The sequence below is a fragment of the Budorcas taxicolor genome, chromosome 22 (assembly GCF_023091745.1).
Source record: "Budorcas taxicolor isolate Tak-1 chromosome 22, Takin1.1, whole genome shotgun sequence".
NCBI lineage: Eukaryota > Metazoa > Chordata > Mammalia > Artiodactyla > Bovidae > Budorcas > Budorcas taxicolor.
This window is the reverse complement of record NC_068931.1, coordinates 47,345,285-47,366,935: the sequence shown is the minus strand read 5'-3', so window position 1 is coordinate 47,366,935 and position 21,651 is coordinate 47,345,285. Positions and strand designations below refer to the sequence as shown.

The 21,651-nt window shown below is 40.3% G+C and overlaps 1 protein-coding gene across 2 annotated transcripts in view; it reads left to right on the top strand.

Annotated features, from left to right (window-relative positions):
• HDHD2 (haloacid dehalogenase like hydrolase domain containing 2) overlaps window positions 1–21,651 on the top strand; it is a 43,589-nt gene that overhangs the window by 1,148 nt on the left and 20,790 nt on the right. For both annotated transcript variants that reach the window (XM_052660336.1, XM_052660337.1), the window contains exons 2-3: window positions 11,372–11,482; window positions 15,960–16,168. In XM_052660336.1, coding sequence (XP_052516296.1) covers window positions 11,382–11,482; window positions 15,960–16,168 — 310 coding nt within the window. In that variant the 5' untranslated portion in view covers window positions 11,372–11,381. The remainder of the gene's footprint in view (window positions 1–11,371; window positions 11,483–15,959; window positions 16,169–21,651) is intronic.

The window sequence follows — 21,651 nt, the reverse complement described above, 5'->3', positions numbered from 1 at the left end:
AACTCCGTGACTCCATGGACTGTATAGCATGCCAGGCTCCTCTGTCCTCCCAGTGTTTTCTCAAATTCATGTCCATTGAGTTGGTGATGCTATCTAACCATCTCATCCTCACCTGCTTCTCCTTTTGTCTTCAATCTTGCCCAGCCTAAGGGTCTTTTCCAATGATTCAGCTCTTTGCTCCAGGTGGCCAAAGTATTGGAGCTTCAGCAATAGTCCTTCCAATGAATATTCAGGGTTGATTTACCATATTCTTACCGTTAGTGATGCAGTGTATTTTAAAGAATCCTTTAATTGTCACACGTCTAAATAGAGTCACTTGGAACAATCTAGTCTTTTGCCTAACAAGTTGCTTCTTCCCCTCTCAGGCAGGTTTATCGTTGGTGCTGTTATTGATGTAATGCTCCATTTCAAGGTCACAATAAAGATCAGAAATAGAATAACATAAGAGTTGGACAGGACTGAGCAACTGAACTGATGAAGACTGTTATAAAAGAAAGGATTTTGCAATGGAATCTTGATTAACCAGAGCTCATAATATCTTTTATTGTCTCTGCACTCCCTTGCAGATTCATTATGAAAGACGGATAGAACCGGAGGTTTATTTTAAAATACTTGATGAGGGCTGTTATACTGATGTACATTAATTGGAAAATTTTAGTTTTTTATGACTATTAAATGTATGAGAAATGACTAAAACATAGCAAGACTAGTTTTTATTGCGAAATATGTCATCTACACAAGAGTACACAAAACACGTCAGTTTTAAATAATTAAAAAACACTGTGTACTCACTGTCTAGGTCAAGAAGACCTTAGAGGCACCCTTGTGCTCCTGGTGTGCATCTCCTGCCCAGCCCCTGCAAGAATCACTGTCTGTCACTCTTGCCTTAATCATTCCCTCCTCATAGTTTTATCACCTGTGTATGCTGTAACATGGCATGTATTCTTTTGTGACTTGCTTCTTTCACTCTTTGGAAGATTTTGGAGAGTTACCTAGGATAATGTAATTGTAGTCATTCATTTCCACCTCCTTTTGCATTCTGTGTTTGAATACACCACAATTTATTCTGCTGTTGATAGACATTTGTATTGTTTCCAGTACCTGGTTATTACACACAGTGCTGCTTTGGACATTTATCTAAAGACAGAGTATGAAAAAATCTCTAGGATTTAATACCTGGGAGTGGAACTGCTGGGTCATAGAGTATGGTGATGCCAAATTGGTTCCTAAATGAGTGTTTGGTTTATTCTCTCACTTAGCCATAAAAGGGAGATGCTTTTGAAAACCTTTGATGTTTTCTGACTTAAATTTTGCCTATCTTTTTGTTGTTGCAGTGATCTCATTCTGCTTTAAATTTGCATATCCTTGGTTACCAATGAGTATTTTAAAAATCTTCATTTGTTTATGTGCTCTTTTGTAAAGGATATGTTGATGATTATTCAGTTCAGTTCCATTCAGTCGCTCAGTCATGTTGGACTCTGCGACCCCATGGATTGCAGCACGCCAGGTTTCCCTTCCATCACCAACTCCCAGAGTTTACTCAAACTCCTGTCCATTAAGTCAGTGATACCATCCAATCATCTCATCCTCTGTTGTCCCCTTCTCTTCCTGCCTTCAGTCTTTCCCAGCATCAGGGTCTTTTCAAATGAGTCAGTTCTTTGCATCAGGTGGCCAAAGTATTGAAGTTTCAGCTTTAGCATCAGTCCTTCCGATGAATATTCAGGACTGATTTCCTTTAGGATGGACTGGTTGGATCTCCTTGCAGTCCAAGGGACTCTCAAGAGTCTTCCCCAACACCACAGTTCAAAAGCATTAATTCTTCGGCCCTCAGCTTTCTTTATAGTCCAACTCTCACATCCATACGTGACTACTGGAAAAACCATAGCTTTGACTAGATGGACCTTTCTTGACAAAGTAATGTCTCTGCTTTTTAACATGCTGTCTAGTTTGGTCACAACTTTGCATCCAAGGAATAAGCATCTTTTAATTTCATGGCTGCAGTCACCATCTGCAGTGATTTGGGAGCCCAAGAAAATAAAGTCTGTCACTGTTTCCACTGTTTCCCCATCTATTTCCCATGAAGTGATGGGACGAGATGCCATGATCTTCGTCTTCTGAATGTTGAGCTTTAAGCGAACTTTTTCACTGTCCTCTTTCACTTTCATCAAGAGGCTGTTTAGTTCTTCTCTTTCTGCCATAAGGGTGGTGTCATCTGCATATCTGAGGTTACTGATATTTCTCCTGGCAATCTTGATTCCAGCTTGTGCTTCATCCAGCCCAGCGTTTTTCATGATGTACTCTGCATAGAAGTTAAATAAGCAGGGTGACAATATACAGCCTTGACGTACTTCTTTCCCAATTTGGAACCAGTCTGTTGTTCCATGTCCAGTTCTAACTCTTGCTTCCTGACCTGCTTAGAGATTTCTCAGGAGGCAGGTCAGGTGGTCTGGTATTCCTATCTCTTCAAGAGTTTTCCAGAGTTTCTTGTGGTCCACACAGTCAAAGGCTTTGGCATAGTCAATAAAGAAGAAGTAGATGTTTTTCTGGAACTCTCGCTTTTTTGATGATCCAGTGGATGTTGGCAATTTGATCTCTGGTTCCTTTGCCTTTTCTAAAACCATCTTGAACATCTGGAAGTTCACGGTTCACATACTGTTGAAGCCTGGCTTGGAGAATTTTGAGCATTACTTTGCTCGCGTGTGAGATGAGTACAATTGTGTGGTAGTTTGAGCATTCTTTGGCATTGCCTTTCTTTGGAGTGGAATGAAAACTGACCTTTTCCAGTCCTGTGGCCACTGTTGAGTTTTCCAAATTTGCTGGCATATTGAGTGCAGCACTTTCACAGCATCATCTTTTAGGATTTGAAATAGCTCTGGAATTCTATCACCTCCACTAGCTTTGTTTGTAGTGATGCTTCCTAAGGCCCACTTGACTTTGCATTCCAGGATGCCTGGCTCTAGGCTGGTGATCACACCATTGTGGTATTCTGGGTCATGAAGATCTTTTTTGTACAGTTCTTCTGTGTATTCTTGCCACCTCTTCTTAATATCTTCTGCTTCTGTTAGGTCCATACCATTTCTGTCCTTTATTGTGCTCATCTTTCCATGAAATGTTCCCTTGGTATCTCTAATTTTCTTGAAGAGATCTCTAGACTTTCCCGTTCTATTGTTTTCCTCTGTTTCTTTGCATTGATCGCTGAGAAGGGCTTTCTTATCTCTCCTTGCTATTCTTTGGAACTCTGCATTCAGATGGGTATATCTTTCCTTTTCTCCCTTGCCTTGCTTCTCTTCTATTCATAGCTATTTGTAAGGCCTCGTCAGATAACCATTTTGCCTTTTTGCATTTCTTTTTCTTGGGGATGGTCTTGATCCCTGCCTCCTGTACAATGTCATGAACCTCCGTCCATAGTTATTCAGGCACTCTGCCTATCGGATCTAATGCCTTGAATCTATTTGTCACTTCCACTGTATAATTCGTTTCAGATTTGCTGTTTTGTAAAGGGTATATTGAGATCTTATGCCATTTTTTATGCTATTAACACTTACACTATTAAGTGTTTATCTTTTTCTCAATATTTATAGCTTATATTTCCTGGACTCTGATCCTTTCTGACATGTGTTGCAAATCTATTTTTCACTCTATATATTTCTATTCTCTTTCTCTTTTCACAGTACTGTTGAAATATCTGTTTTTTCCTTTATTCCTTTATGCTTTTATATCTCAAGAAAGCCATTCCTACCCTCAGTTCATGAAGAGACTCTCCTATCTGAAAGTTTTACAGTTTTCCCTTAAACATGTGGTTGTTTAATCTTGGGGGGGAAATGTGTCTGTAGTATGATGATGCATGCCCAGTTGCTAAGTTGTGTCCTACTCTTCGTGATCTCCTGGGCTGTAGCCCTTTAGTCTTCTCTGTCCATGGGATTTTCCAGGCGAGAATACTGAATTGGGTTGCCATTTCCTTCTTCAGGGCATCTTCCCAACCCAGGGCTCAAACCTGAGTCTCTAGCCGCATCTCCTGCATTGGCAGGCATATTCTTTACTGCTGAGCCATTTGGGACACACTACATCACATGCAGTGTGATATAGGAGTCTAATTTCATTTTTTTTTCTGCTACAGATAGTCATTTTTCTTTCTTCACTGATCTGAAATACTATCTCCGTCATATATCAAGCTTCCACACTGGTTGGGGTTAGGACCCAAAAAGGGTCGTTTTTTTGGTTCTCTGTTCTGTTGATCAGTTTGTCTCTTCATTTGCTAATACCTCAACATCTTAATTAGTTACAAGACCTGATTAATTGTCTGGATATTAGGAAATGCAAGGCTCCCATCTTCTTCTCTTCAATCTTGGCTGAAGTATCTTGGCTATTTGTACTGGTATGTGTTTTAGAATCAGCTTATCAAGTTCCACAGAACCCTTGTGGGATTTTGATTGGAATTGCTTTAAATCTCCTGGTCATTAAAAAGGAAAGTTTATATAATATTCGGTCCTTTAAAAGATCTGTCTATATATTTAAGTCTTCTTTGTGTCTTTCATTGAGGTTTTGTAATTTTGCCATGGAAGTGACTCTTGTTAGACTTTCTGGTAACTGTATTTTCTGACACTACTAGAAGTGATACCTTTTTAAAAATTAGTTTTCTAATTGTTTGTGACATAGTGATTTTCCAGTGTTAATTGCTATACTTTTTTACTTTGTTTTAGACTCCTGAATTTTTGTATATACAATCAACTCATCATGAGTAATGTTAGTTTTGTTTCTTCTTTCCAATCCTTATACCTTTTTCTCGTACTGCATTAGCTGGGGTATCATTCGCAATGTTAAATAGAAGTGGTGGAAGTAACATCCTTGTGTCTTTCGCTGTCTCATTGTTTTTAGTTTATTACTGATACATGATATCATAGTAAGAAGTGTAAGTTATATACTTATAAGTATATTACTGATAAGTCTAATGTTGGCTATCTGTAGGGGTCGCACAGAGTTGGACACGATTGAAGTGACTTAGCAGCAGCAGCAGCAGCAGCAAATACTCTTTTATCATCTTAAAGAAGTTCCATGGCTCAGTATAGTAGGGAGTTCAGTTCTCTCAATACTGCTCTATAGATCCAGTGCAGTTCTAGTCAGAATCCCAGTGGGGAAATTTGGTGTTTGTTTTGATGGAAAATGACAGGCATCAATGTGGATCAATTTCAGAAATACAATGTTGAGCAAAATGTGAAAGCTGAAAAATTATGATCTCATTTTTATAGAGTTAAAAGACATTAATTTAAAGCTGTGTGACAAGTAAAAATATTAAGAAAAGCAAGAAAATGATTATCACAAAATTCATTATGTTAATTGCTTCTGGGAGGTAGGAAGGAAATGTAACTAAAGGGGCTTATATAGGAGGCTCGGCAGTATTAGCCGTGTTCTTTCTAATCTTAAACTAGGGGCTGGCTAAACATACAACTTTCATTTTTATATTACGATTATTATTAGATATGAAAACATCTTGTGCCTTCAGCCCATTTTTAAAAGAGATCTTTTTAAAATTTATTTTCCTCCAGAAGTTGAAAATTTGTAAAAAAAAAATAGCACAATGAAAGTCATATGTGTTTCACCACAATTTTCTAATTGTTAATATTTTGCTCTATTTGTTTTATGTCTCTCTCATGCATTGCACTTATTTGTCATGTCTCCACATATCTTTAATTTGAAACAGTTCCCCAGCCTCTTCTTTGTCTTTTATGATATTGATTTTTTTTTTTTTTTAAGTTCAAGCCAGTTTTATAGAATTTGGAATTGCCATGATTGATTTGTGTTAAACATTTTTGGCAGAAATTCGGCAAAGGCAGAACTACTACAAAGGTCTTCCCAGGAAGAATGTAATGTCAGTTTCTCCCATTATTAAGGGTGTTAATTTAATCATTTGGTTAAGTGCTGGGGTCCAGGCCCGGTGGACCCAGGGTGATTCGAAAGTGGGGACGGAATCGCCGTCCTAGGAAAAAACTTATTTAATTACAGATATAGAGAGAGATTGGAAAATTAGTGGAGAAAAAGGGGCTGAATAACTTGGTTTACATGGAATACCAGTCACCACCTACGTAGGCCACAGGTGTCTTTCCGTTCTCCCGAAGGAGAGGAGGCACTGAGGCCTCCCCGGTCCGATCTTAGAAGCCCAGGCAAAATTAGCAGGCTTGGTGAGTACCCACGTACCAGATGGAAATTCAGCCAGAAAAATGGGGAGCAAGAAAGAAACGACACAGGAGAATCAGTCTTTCCAGAAACTGATCCCATTTCTTTATTTTTCAGGTTTGCTTATATACCTTTTGTTATACATAGGGATGAATACAGAGTCACGCGGGGGTCAGCAGTCCTGACCTTTATCAAAATCAGGTGCTTCACATAAATGTGTAAAAAAAAGGTCTTAGGGGTTTTACATCATCTTCTGGCCATGAGACCTGCTGACATTTTACGACCCTTTCTTTCTGATAACCAAAAAACTTATTTTTTCCAAGGGTGTTTTTTCTTAAACCAGGCACCACCCTCCAAATAAAGTTGCATTCCTTTAGGGTGAGGGTGTATTGGGTTACGATCAAGAAAGGAATTTATTTAACCTGAGGTTAACATGATTAATCCTAAAGGTTAATACTTATTTCTCCTATATGCTAGTTATATTCATTATAAGGGCAGGGAATATGGAGATTTAGCAGCAAACATCAGCCCAACAAATGAAAACCCTTCACCAATGTTCCCCTAAAGATCTATTTAGTCTTAAGATAGTGATAAAGTTACATTTTTACATAGCAAGGACACAGTGATTTATAACAAAGTACAGTGATCTATAACAAAAGAGAAAATTCATTAAATCAAAAAGTCTAGTATTGCTAACATCAAAAACTACTATATTTCCTTTTCTATATTCCAAATACATTGATTAATATATTCCCAGGTGCCTAAGAATATGGAGGCCTGGGGGCAGTCATTGACTCAACAATGAGAAAAAGCCCTATACTAATTAAGATTTTCAAAATACTCCAAACTCTCTGTGCTGTTTATGGTTGAGAGGTAGTAAACAATCATGTGCATAGTGGCAGGAGTATGGATAATCCTGTCACACAAGCTAGTCTGCTGGCGGAGAGGTTTGACCTGAAACACCCTTGTCACACCAAGGGCAGGGAATTAGCAGCAATTATTGGCACAACAAATGAAAAACCCTTCAACAATATAATTCCTAACCAACCCACTAAACCAATAATTTCTAACTTCCCGAAAGAATCTGCCTTTAGTAAGTCTAAAACATCTCATGCCTCTCATGGCTGGGAGGCTGCAAACAATCACATGTGGCCAGACGAACCTGTACAGGCAGGCTAGATAACCTTCAGAGGAGTTCGTAAGTTGAACTGCTCTTGTCACGCCCAGGAATTTTTATTGACTTGGAGCTGTAAGTTAACTCCTTCTCCGAGAGAGGCAATGGGGGTCAGCCCCCTGTAAAGTCAGAGGTATAGGTGAGAGCATGAAACAGTAAAGTAGGTACACTCTGGTTTTGGGGGTAGATGCTCGGGAACAGGGGGTTTCCTGAGGCTCAATCCGCCTTTGTGTATGCCGAAGCCTCCTTCCTCATGACCTTTGCCATGGGAGGAGTTCCTCACGCTGGCTCCCGGCAGTTAAGGGATTATTTGGCCATTTTCTCCACTGTAAAAGTATCTGGAAAGTATCTCATTTGTAGTTAATGGAGAACCTTAATTTGTGGGTGATTATTTGAGCCTGAGTGATTAAACATCCTTGAACAGTGTGGGTTTGAACTGCGTGGGTCCATATAATTGGATATTTTTCAGTAGTAGATACTACAGTGCTAGACAGTTGGTGGTTGGTTGAATCCAAGGATGTGGAGGAACCCTGGATGTGGAGGGTGAACTGTAAGTTATGCATAAATTACCCCTCACGTTGTTCAAGGGTTAACTACTATTCCCTAACAGCTTTTCACCCAGTGGCTGTATTATGTGTTCCTCATTCCTGCTGTCTGTTTCTTTTTGGTGCTCAGATTGCCCCAGGTTTGGTCGGTTGAATCCCCTGGTTCCCTTGTCCTTTTTGTCCCCCTGTGATCTGGTAAAACATTATCTTCCAGACTTGCCTTGTATTTTGGCTGCCCCAGCCCTGCTTTGTTTAGTGCACATTAGCTGTGGTCATAACTATTGGAGTCTTGTTGCTTCTTGTTCCTTTTAGTGGAGAGTGGTACGAAATACATAAATATTTTTAAATCACGAATTCATAATGACACCTCTAATTCTAAACCACACAACAGGGTTCTTCTTGTCCTCCCATTCCATGTTTATAGCTCTTTTCTTCCATTTGATAGCCCTGATTTTTCTCTAAACATCAACAGTACATACTGATTTACTCAGTCCTACAACACACACGGAATTATTTTGGAACTCATTCCACTACCATTACCAACAACAAGCCTGCTAAGTTCAAGATTTTCTTGCAGTTCTTTGGTCCTTTGAGTATATCCTATGGCACGGCTAGAGTCAGCACTCTACAGAAGTTGTCTGTAGTTTGTTTGAATTCCATTTTAGGGCCGGCTTAATTTAAATTTGAATACATAAACCATTAACATTATTCAAAGTCAAAACTCAGCTTGAGCAAGTTAGTAACTTGTCAGCGTCTCAATTTCTTGCTCTAGGATTGCTGAGGACTTTCAGTGAGGTAGTAAAGACTACAGAGCGTTTAGCAGAGCGCAGATCACCTATAGTATCCGGTAAATGGGAGCTGTTCTTTCTTTCTCTATGAATTCCTCCCAGTCACTTCTCACTTCTTTCTTTTCCTGGTCTGTGACCCCAGGCCATGCATGGGGTGGGGTGGGCGGGCAGGTGGAGGGAAGTACCTGTTAGACAGATAGAGTGGCAAAGAACAGAACACATGGATTATGTTCCTGGATTATGTTTATCACTGCCAGGCAGTCTCCTTAACTCATGAACCCTCTCAGCCCTACGGGTCTTCACAAGTGTGTTTCCCCTTCTATAGATGAGGAGGTGGAGGCTTGGTATGATTAATGCTCTTGCCCAAGGGTAGGCAGCTGCTCCTGAACCCTGGACCTACCTCACCGTTACCCCTGGTGCTGCTTTCCCTGCCTTCTGCATCTCCCTCACTTGGGACCCAGGTTCCAGCTCCCTGAGGGAAGCCCTGATCGGGTTTGGGAAGGAACAGGGCGGGCCTGGAGCTGTCCTGGCTGATGGATCTCTGGGCCCAGCTGGCACACCGTCTCTGCACCTTCCTGCCTCTGCGTCGGCCTCGGGTCCGGACATGCCGACAGCTGACCACGTGGGAAATGCACTTTTCTCCGGTTTGCCCAGTGGCAGTCCTCAGTGCTCCTTGATCAGCAGCTGCCACTGGCCAGCAACTGACTGCAGTTCCGGGCTCACTCGGGGTTTATTTTTTATGTTTATTCCTTGTGTGCAGAGATGGCTGACATGGAGTAGGAGGGGTCTGGGAAATAAGAGGAGCTGAGGAGCTAAGTAGCTAATACCTAGAAGCTGGAGGGAATTCAGGAGTCATCTTTGCCATCCCTCTGCCTGCTGACAGCACTACCCCTAAGGGGGACCAGCATTTAACAGGGTAATGCTGGACAGCCTGGCGTACTCCTGGCAGCTTTGGGAAACAGACCCAGCAGGGATTGGCAGGCTACAGAAGACGTGAGAGAAGACGAAATTGGGGTAGAGGGCTGTGTACGTGTTACACTGATACCTTCATCCCACATTGCCCAGCTGTAGGCACTAAAGCGTGAGGCTTCCTCTTGCCTCCCTGCCCCACATATTGAGGAGAAACTCAGGACCAGAGAAGGCACGTGGCCAAAGTCACACAATGAATTTGAGGCAGACCCAGGACCAACACCCAGGCCCGGTGACCCAAGCTCTCACAGTGCATGTCGGAGGGAGCTAGCTAGGAGAGAGAGGTGTGCCCCAATCCACCTGTGTCCCAGGAATGCAGTCAGCCACCTGAGAGCTCTTCCTGACTACTTGTATCATCCCCGGCTTCTCACCCGCTTTCCCATCTGCTTCTTACTTTAAAGAAGATGGCTCTTCCAGCTCTGCTGTCTCTTCAGGGCCTGACACAGTAAGTGTTCAGTACACATTCGCCGTTTGAAGACACGAGGAATAGGGCAGCTTGGCAACATCCTGGGAGGGTGAAATGAGCACACACCCTCAAACCCAGCAAGACCTCAGAAATGTTCACACACGTGGCCACTAGGAGACATGCACAAGGATGTTCACAGAGGCACCCTTCACTATAATACATGCAGAGCTGCCTCAGCCTTCATGGTCAGGAGAAGGGAAAGATAAATTGTGTTTTCACACAATAGAATAATACCATACAGCAGTGAAAATGACCTATATTTACGTGTGTTAACATGGCTCCATCTCACAAGCAATGTGGAATGGTAAAGAAAGTCATGAAGTGTACATAGAAGAACAGTAATAGTAAGCTGTCAGCACTTCAAAATCAGGAAAGTAGTAACCTTGGGGCGGGAAAGAAGTGGACTCAGATCTGAGGGGTACACAGAGGGCTCCAACTCTGCCGATGATGTTCTATTTCTGAAGTTGAATGATGGATAAAAGGGATTGTATTATTCTTGATACCTTTGTATGTCTGAAATATTTTATTATAAAAACAAAAAAATGGAAAAAAATTGTTTCAAAAACTAAAAATGCAGGCAGTCCTATCCTTTTGTCTTTAGATTCCATACAGTTCCTACCTCTCATTATCTTTAAACTGTTATCTTTATACTTAAACTTTGTATTCCCATTATATTCCACTGTCTATATGATAGAACTCATAATAAACATAACTTTAAAGGAGATATATGCAAAAGGGAAATTGGACATTATAGCGTAAGGAAAATATTTCCTGACTAAAATTACCGTATAACTTGAAATATCCTCCTCACTGATCTACAAATACTAGTAGCTCTTTGGCTATATATGCCACTTCAGGATATAACAGTGAAGATTGGCGATTAGAACATTTTCATGGTACATAGCCAGAGCGGAAAAAGATTTTGCCAGTGATTTAGGGCTTCCTTCCATCCACCCATTCTTCGGAGTACATTTTCTCACACATAAAAATAGATGAATGAATTGCTCCATGAAGAATTATTTCAAGAAATCTGAAGTAAATGTAACCCCTCTTTTAACATTTCCCTTAAGACTTCAGAAAACTTTTATGCGTGAAATTTGGATTTTTTATTTTTTAAAAACATTTCTTTTCTACAAGAGAAGCAGCTTAACATTAAGCAGTATCTTTCTCGATACGAGTGCTATTTTGAAGTCTTACCAGGTTTTAATTGTCCATTGTTTCCTAAACTGTATTTTTAATTTCATTTGCTCTCTCCTAGGGAATGAAGGATGGCAGCACGCCGTGCATTAAAAGCTGTTTTGGTCGATCTCAGTGGCACACTTCACATTGAAGATGCAGCTGTGCCAGGCGCACAGGAAGCTCTTAAAAGGCAAGCTATCCTCCACGTTCAGCTGACAAATATGTTTGTAAGTGCCAGTTTACCAAGGCAGATCATTAGCTGAATGGACGGCCTTAAGATGGCATTTCACCGATTTACCGCAGATACAGGAACTGCCTTGGGCTTAGCTGGAAAACGGATGCATTGTTGTGTCTTCCACAAATTGTTCTCCAAGCCTTTTGTTAGGTTCGGCCTTTTGGTCTGTCTTTTTGCTCTTCGTGTGTGTCTTTTTTCTAAGTAATGTAAATTTGGGAATGAAAGCTTGAGATTGGAAAATGTGGAATAAGCAGCACTGGAAAAATCGCAGATGAATCCTGGAATCACAAAAGGAAACACACACATACACAAAGGCATAGTTCTGCCCACTCCTCCTTCAGCTAAGATCTAGCACTGAGTGTGCAGCTACTCAAATAAAATTTAATCAAGGGACTTGAAATTTTAGCATTATCTCCATTAACTAAATCTAATGCTTTTGAAGGTTAAAGATTGTCTTATATTTCTGATGCATCGCTTACCAAAAGTCTAGATAAAAAATGTATATTATAGAAAAGCTTGTTAAAGTGAACTGAATGTGAATATTTGTTTCTGAGTATCCTGGAAAAAATACTCCTCAGGACAGTAGACCTGGGACTTCCTCGGAGGCTCAGTGATGAAGAATCCACCTGCCGGCGCAGGAGACAAAGGAGATGTGGGTTTGATCCCTGGGTCGATCCCCTGAAGAAGGAAATGGCAATGCACTCCAATATTCTTGCTTGGAACCTTCCGTGGACCGAGGAGCCTGGTGGGCTGCAGTCCATGGGGTCGGACAGAGCTGGACACGACTGAGCACGCATGCATGGCAGAACTAGTAATGTTATTTAGCATCTTATCTTAAAATAATTTAGAGGCGGATTTAAAGTCAGCAATACTTAGCATGTAGTGCTTTATCATTTTACGCCTTACAACCTTCATAGTCTGCTCTTATTCAGGGAATCTCGTGACTAGTATCAGTGCCAGGTATTGTGGCAAGAGAGCAGCACCGACTTGGTGTTCTTTCCATGTGGAGCTTCAGCAAATGTGAGATTAGATCTGGTAGGCATCAGTTGCAAGCTATTGATGTAGCTGGGAGTCATGGTGTTCTTTTACAGGCGGACAGCAACATGTTGTTTAAGGCCCAAATTAAATTAGTTGGAGAGTGGGACTTTCTCTTGACTCCTTGCCATGGTCTTTCTCAGGCTTTCTAGGGAAAAGGTTACCTGTTGATCAGGTAACCTTTGCTCTCCTGTTGGACAAGTGCTTGTACAGCTTCAGAGATGAGCTTTCTGGTCTGGATGGATAGAAAAATCTAATTTCTGGTAAACAATGAATGACATCTCTAAGTACATCTGTAACCTGTGAGCCTGCCATTCTGGAGGGGCCAGAGCCTACAAATTGTCCTCTCACTGGCACAGGCGGGTCATCACCCCAGAGAGATCATATACTGTCACTGCCAGTTTGGGTTTCTCTGGAAACAAATAGCTTTAGGGAAGTTAAGCGACTAGCAAAAAGAAAGGTGTTTTTAAAGTTCTTGTCAGAAATAATATGATCATTTCAGTACTTACACTTGTTCATTTTTCAGATGATAGTTATATTAAAGTATTCAATTTCTTTTGAGAGATCTTACACACTTAAATTTAGTGTGTTTTTAGGCAAAGAGACCACACAGGTATTATAGAGAGAATCATGATTATAATGAAATATTTAATCATATAAAGGTATTGAATGCTTTTTGAATAAATGCTTTAAAATCTCTTTTGTTTTGTTTTCTGGCTTATTTTAAATTATGGACAGTGCTTTTATGCCTTGCGTCTGTTCAGGGCAGGCATAAAATATAAGGTGTGCATGGCGTGTGTGAGCGCTCAGTCATGTCCAACTCTGCGTCCTCGTAGACTGTAGCCCACCAGGCTCCTCTGTCCGTGGAATTTCCCAGGCAAGAATATGGGACTGGGTTGCCATTTCCTATTCCAGGGGATCTTCCCAGCCCAAGGATAGGACCAACGTCTCTTGCATCTCCTGCATTGGCAGATGGATTCTTTACCACTGTGCCACCTGGGAAGCCCAACAGGGTATTAATATAAAAATTTTAATTGCAGGTCAATTAAAATTAGTTTTAGATTAAAACGCTGTTGTTCAGTCGGTAACTCGTCTCTGACTCTGCAAATCCCATGGACTGCAGCATACCTGTCCTTCACTATCTCCCGGAGTTTGCTCCAATTCATGTCCGTTGAGTCTGTGATGCCATTCACCCATCTTATCCTCTGTTGCCCCCTTCTCCCCCTGCTCTCAGTCTTTCCCAGCATCAAAGTCTTTTCTAGTGAGTCACCTCTTCACATCAGGTGGCCAAAGTATTGGAACTTCAGCTTTAGCATTAGTCCTTCAGTGAATATTCAGGGTTGATTTCTTATAGGATTGACTGGTTTGATCTCCTTGCTATCCAAGGGACTTTCAGGAGTCTTCTCCAGCACCAAAATTCAAAAACATCAATTCTTTGACATTCAGCCTTCTTTATGGTCCAACTCTCACATCCATACATGACTACTGGAAAATATCATAGCTTTGACTATATGGACCTTTGTCGGCAAAGCGATGTTTCTGCTTTTTAATATGCTATCTAGGTTTGTCATTGCTTTTCTTCCAAGGAGTAAGCATCTTTTAATTTCATGGCTGCAGTCACCATCTGCAGTGATTTTGGAGCCCAGGAAAAGAAAATCTGCCGCTTTTTCCCCATCTATTTGCCATGAAGTGATGGGACCAGATGCCATGATCTTATTTTTTCAAATATTGAGTTTCAAGCTATCTTTTTCACTTTCCTCTTTCACCCTCATCAAGCAGCTCTTTAGTTCCTCTTCACTTTCTGCCATTAGGGTAGTATCATCTGCATATGTGAGATTGTTGATATTTCTCCTGGCACTCTTGATTCCAGCTTGTGATTTATCCAGCCCAACATTTTGCATGATGTACAAATTAAATAAGCAGGGTGACAATACTTGTCACCCTTGTCATACTCCTTTCCCAATTTTGAACCAGTCCGTTGTTCCATGTCTGGTTCTAAATGTTGCTTCTTTGTTTTAAAAAAACTGGTGCTTCCTGACCTGCATACAGATTTCTCAACAGGCAGGTCACGTGGTCTGGTATTCCTATCTCTTTAAGAATGTTCCACAATTTGTTGTGATCCACACATTCAAAGGCTTTAGTGTAGTCAGTGAAGCAGAAGTAGATGTTTTTGCTTTCTCTATGATCCAGCGAATGTTGACAATTTGACCCCTGGTTCCTCTGCTTTTTCTGAATACAGTTTATACATCTGGAAGTTCTCAGTTCACGTACTGTTGAAGCCTAGCTTGAAGGATTTTGAGCATTATGTTGCTAGCATGTGAAATGAGCACAATTGTGTGGCAGTTGAACGTTCTTTGGCATTGCCCTTCTTGGGATTGGAATGAAAACTGACCTTTTCCAGTCCTGTGGCCACTGCTGAGTTTTCCAAATTTGCTGAAATACTGAATGCAGCACTTTAACAGTATCATATTTTAGGATTTGAAATAGCTCAGCTGGAATTCCATCAGCACCACTACCTTTGTTTGTAGTATTGCTTCCTGAGGCCCACTTGACTTCACACTCCAGGATGTCTTGCTCTAGGTAAGGGACCACATCATTGTGTAAGACCAGGAAAAAAAATTTTTTTTTAATTAAAGCTGGACTATTATGAATTCTTTCTCTGATACCTGATTTACAGTTTAGGTTCCAAGAAGTAGATTATGAAATCAAAAGCAGATTATGAAATTTTGTATGAAATTTTACATACAAAATCCTATATGTATGTAGTTAAAGGAGAAAGCACATTCTAGTCTATCTATAAAAATGACATGTTTCTTTCTCCAAGTAGTTTCTGTTTGTAAACTTAGTAGCACATTAGGGCTTAGCCAGTGTCTAATTGGCTCAGAAGAAAGAACTCTTGAGGTGTCCTCTGTCTCTTAGCATAGGGGGTCAGACCCTGTCCAGAATGCAGGCCAGAGTTCGTGTCTCAGCCCTATAGCTGCCCAGCTGTGTACAGCTGAGCCCAGTCATTAATCCTGTAGGGCTGAGTTTTCTCTCCTTCAGAAGGTTACACTAGGTAGATAATCTCAAGATAACTTTCACCTCATTCTGTAAGTACAGTAGTTACTCAGCTTTGGGTCTTTGTTTTCACTTCTTTGCTTAAAACCTGGTAGTGAAATTCAGTTAAAAGTATAGAAGGTTCTTGAAAAGGTAGTCTTTATAGCCTTTGTAGATAAAGCGGTCCACAGGGTATGGATAAGCTGTAAGCAGTTTTGGATAGGTTATAAAACCTATTGGCCATAAAAACACTCAGTGACTTACCTTTCATTTTTTGACCTTTGGCAAGGGCTACCAAATTAGGTTTTATGGGGCTAGAATGTAAAAACTGCCTGTTGACACCTGAATTATACTTTGCTAGGTTACGTGCTACTTCTGTAATAGTTAGGTTTGTGACCAATACAACCAAGGAGAGCAAGCAAGACCTCTTGGAAAGATTGAAAAAACTGGAGTTTGATATCTCTGAAGATGAAATATTCACGTCTCTGACTGCAGCCAGAAACTTGGTGGAGCAGAAGCAAGTCCGACCCATGCTGCTGGTTGATGATCGGGCTCTACCCGATTTTAAAGGTAGGAGGCATTCGGAAAGATTTAACAATTAGCTCTTCATATCAGCTTATAAGTTACCCTTAAAACTGGATGTTTGGAAGCATTTATTCAGATTTGCTCTTACTGAAATAGTCAACAGATACAGTGTTTCTCAAATCTGTTTTGACTGCCATCCACAGTAAGTGAAACACATTACATAGAAATTCAGGACATATGTATGTGTACTTGTACAGGTTAAATAATACTTACTCTTACTGTGTGACATGTACTCTGTTTTCTATTTGGTTTGAAAAGTGAAAGTGTTAGTCAGGACTCTTTGCAACCATATGGACTACCCTACCAGCCTCCTCTGTCCATGAATTTCTCTAGGCAAGAATACTGGAATTGGTATCCATTCCCTTCTCTAGGGGATCTTTGCAACTCAGGGATCGAACCCAGGTCTCTTGCATTTCAGGCAAATTCTTTACCATCTGAGGCATCCTTTACCATTTTTACCACCCTTTACCTGGGAAGCCCATTTTCTGTTTGGTTTACTTGTATAATTTTCATGCTGCTTAGAGCCATTCAGATTAGTTTCACAGTCTACTGACGGATCATGGCCCACAGTTTGAAAAAACACAAGTCAAGATTTCTCTGAGCATTGCTGTCCTCATTCCTGGAGCCACTGTATTAATTTGACTAGAAAAGATAAACCAATATCAACATGTTTAAAGGTAGATGTCATTCTGTATAGTGTGAAGCTTTTGCAGTGACCATGAAATATTTTCAATCAAGGAAAAATAAAACTTTTCTCTTGGAAAAAGCCTAAACTCTGGAAAAATATCCTAGTGTTAAGAAGCTTTGCCACATTGCTTCTCTTTATAGATGATAGAGTTAAAGTACACAATATTGACAAAATAAGTATAAATTATAAAGTCATCATTATAAAGCCGTGTTATAGCTTTGTAAATAATAATTTGGGAACCTATGCATGGACAAATGCAGAACCTCAAAACTTATACTACCAGGAAATATAACTGTATATCAGTCAGAATTATTATTTGCAAGAAACGGGAATCAGCTTTGGCTAAATTAAATGAAAATAAATTTATTAAAAGATCTGATGGAATATAAAATGGCACAGCTCCTTTGGAGAGGAATTTGGCAGGAGCTCTCAAAACTGCATGGGAAGCAGTACTGCCTTTTATAGGCCTGCAGCTGCTAGATGTAGTGACAAATAGGTATGAGGGCTTATGAGTAAGGTGGGTCATTATGACCTTATTTGGACCTCATTATGACCTTAGAAAATTGGAAACAACTGAAATGTTCATTGGAAGAGACTGACTAAACCTAGGGTATTTCCACAAAATGGAAGGAATGCTTTGTAGCTGAAAGGTAAGTGATAACGAATTCTTGTCTCCTGATAAGAGTGCTCTTCATAGGATATAGTAAGTGAAAAAAGTAAGGTTTAGAAAACCTTACACATTTCCTGTGTAAGAAAATGAGAGGGAAATGGCTATGGCTATGAATGTATTTGTCTTATATTCGTGAAAGGAAGCTGAAGGAAGATAAGTGAAGAATTAGTAAAAATGGTTATCTAAAGGGGGAGGGCAGGAAGAGGAGATGTGATCTCTCTAAATAAAAGTACATTATTATCTAGTTTTGATATTGGAACCAGGTGAATATTTTACATATTTAAAAGACAAGAAGTTAAAAAACAAGCCAATCCCTAAAAACCAAAAACAGAAACAAAATGAACTGTATATAAAGTTGATGACATAACCACTCAAATAATTGCTTTACATGACTTTAAAATACAGTATTCTGATAGTTCATTCATAGGGGATAAATTGAAGGATAAAAGAACTGCAAAGAAACCTAAAACTGCATTCAGTAGTCTTAGTGTTTATTAGTGTTGATATTATTTTATAATTATGGGTACATTACAGGATAAAGTGGTAGTTATGCTAGTATTATTAGTACTCCAGACTTTAAATGTAAGTGAAAAAAAAATACAAATATAAAAATCAAATAAGGTGTGTGTTAATTTTGAATTAAAAATATTATGATCAACTCCCTTGTTCTTTTAAAAAATACATACTATCTAGATCTTCTACTGAAAAGGCAGAGAAGCAATGAAACCCTGTGGACAAACTATAGTGTCTACTATGATGTCCTACTTTAGTTCTGTGAAGAAATGGGAGATTCTAGATCCACAGGGATTGTATGAGTCTGGGATAACTTAATTTTTAGCAAGGAAATTATTGAAAATGAATAAAGTCTTGGCTAAAGGACAGTGAAGACAATTTGAAGGGATAATTTGAGCATCAAAAATAATAATGATTGTAATAGATTGCAACACATCTTATATACAGAATGATTAAAATGATACTCAACCCCACAAAACTCATTGGTCACTATTGGAGGTTGTTAGGGCAGTAACTCATTCTGAAAATTGGCAAATGAAACAAGGATTTATCCTGCCTTTCCTATTTTAACTGTATTTTAGAGTAACTAAACATTTGATGAGAGTAAGTTCTTTATAGAAGAGTTCTAGCTAGTAAATGCAGACAGAATGGCAGGATTATAAAATCACATTTGCCAAACCCTAGTGAAATAGGCAACAGTGTCAACAGATTTTAAACACAGTAGGTGAAGAATTGATGAGGAGGTCCAGAATGGAGGGATCATGCTGACACCACTTGAACCAGCTGATCAGTCTTAGCATCACTAGATGAGGAACAGCCAGATCCCTTGTGCTTCGTGATGTGATACAATAGAACGTTCATAGCATCGCCTATGAAATAACCTTGCTTAGTAATTGAATGTGAACTTACCAAACCGCTAGATCCAGTTACTGGTTTATATGAAATAATAAGAGTGAAGGAACAAATTAAATGATACTCATAAGCAACCAGTCAAATCCAGAAAGTAGGACTTTTTCCAAGATCTAGGTGCTTTAGTAGATAAGGTTGACAGAAGACTGCTGCTGTAGAATGAGAAGTAAAGAATAACAATGAAATGCTATATATGGACCTTTTTGGGTGTCAATTACATATCAGATATAAAAAGACATTTTTGAGACATTTGGAGAGATTCAAATGTGGTCTAGGTATTGAGTGAGTAATAAGAATTATAACTGGGCTTCCCTAGTGGCTCAGTGGTAAAGACTCCGCCCGCCAATGCAGGATACACAGGTTCGATCCCTGATCCAGGTAGATCCCACATACCATGGGGCAACTAAGCCCGTGGGCCACAGCTGTTGAGCCTGTGCTCTCGATCCCGGGAACAGCAACTAGTGAAGCCCATGCACCCCGGAGCCCGTGCTTCTCAAGAGAAGCCACCTCAGTAAGAACATAGCACAACTGGAGAGCAGCCCTTGCTCTCTACAACTACAGAAAGGCCCACACACAGTGATGAAGACCCAGTGCAGCCAAAAATAAATGAATAAAAATATTATCATTAACTTTGATGGTATAAAGTGTTGTTTTTTTTTAGGTCTTTATCAGTTAAAGATATATACTGAAATATGAAGGGGTGAGATGATGGATATCTGGGATTTACTTTTCAAAGACTTTAGAAAATGTAGAGAATCACAGATACAATTGGCAAAATGTTCAGTTCAGTTCAGTCGCTCAGTCATGTCCGACTCTTTGCGACCCCATGAATCACAGCACGTCAGGCCTCCCTGTCCATCACCATCTCTCGGAGTTCACTCAAATTCACGTCCATCGAGTTGGTGATGCCATCCAGCCATCTCATCCTCTGTCGTCCCCTTTTCCTCCTGCCCCCAACCCCTCCCAGCATCAGTCTTTTCCAATGAGTTGACTGTTCACATGAGGTGGCCAAAGTACTGTTGCAAGAGGGCATCAGAGGGCAGACACACTGAAACTATAATCACAGAAAACTAGTCAATCTAATCACACTAGGACCACAGCCTTGTCTAACTCAATGAAACTAAGCCATGCCCTGCGGGGCCACCCAAGATGGGCGGGTCATGGTGGAGAGGTCTGACAGAATGTGGTCCACTGGAGAAGGGAATGGCAAACCACTTCAGTATTCTTGCCTTGAGAACCCCATGAACAGTATGAAAAGGCAAAATGTTGGTGACTGCTAAAGCTGGGTGATGGATACATCAGGACTCATTATGATCTAGTCTTTCCATTTTTAAATATCATTTATATGTCTACAACAACAAAAAAGACTGTTTAGGTGGCCTGTAGAACTAACTGCCCAGTTGGGGGCTGGGGGTAAGTCTCTGGGGTTGGGCCCCAAGCAGTACTATGCAGCACCTAGCAAGCAGAACTGATCGGGCGTCCCCAGTGTGCCTCTGCACACTGACCTCTGGAGCTGGCTTGTTGACCCCAGTGGCACTGGAGACTGGAAGTTCCAGCTTGCCCTCCTGCCTCAGAATTTCCAGTGGCACTCTCCCAGTTGCTTGATGTTCTTAGCTTCCATTGTAGAGCCCGGGGTGGGCGCTTTTGATTGGCAGAACCTCCGTCTCAGGCCAGTACCCATAGCTGCAGAGAGGCTGGAAATACAAGTAGGCAGTGTTTTCACCCTCTCAAGAGAGGGTGAGATCTGCTCCTCACCAAGCCTTCTGAGCTAGTGGATTCCCCGGTTATGAAAATGATACTCAGAAACTGGGCTGCCAAAAATAATGACACATACATTCTGTGATTAGTATATTTATATTTCTGGGCCAGCTGAAGTACTGCAAACGTTTTTTATCCAGACCTTTTACTTTATTTGAAGAAAGATTCTGGTTGTGCAGCAGTGAGCTGGAGTCGGCACATCTAAGCAAAATCCCTGGTCTGGAAGAAATCTTTGTTATTTAGTGTAAGACTGAACTTGCAACATGGAAATACCCAGAGTTGATGGGTTTTTGAAGGGAATGGAAATATCTTGGCTGATATTGAATATCTTAGCTAGTGGTAGATGGAGAAAATAAAAAGAATACAAAACTTCAGCTTTTAACTATAGCCATTGATTTTGTTTTCTTCCTTCAACAAGCTGCAACCAGTTACTCAGTGCTCGTGGCTGCTGGTTAGGAGGGAATTGAAGATCTTCACTATCTGCTCTTTCTACTACTTCTCACATTTTGGTAGAATTGATCATGAGAATGCTTAAAGGCAGGCAATAAGAGAAGCAAATAGGAATCGGCATATGAATAATGCACAGACCCTTCAATCAGAGTTTTAATAACTGCGATGGTGAATACCCTCGTTTGGTTCTTGTATCTAAAGTCTTGTTATCAGGTACCAAGGCCTTAAAGCATGTTTTTGTTATAGAATGATACTTGTGGAACTAAATGTGCATTAGGTATGGTGTAGAGAGCTGTAGGATCTACAGTGCATTCCATGTTTATCATGACTGTGTGCCTCAGCTTATGTAGCTCAGAAAGTCTAATTTTCTTTGCCTCTTAGCTTTCCAGTCCCTCATCAGTTGCTATTGATCTGATAGCTCATAGAGAACTGTGGTTGTTCTGGTTGATTTTAATGAGTACAGCTTTTTGAAGTTACAAA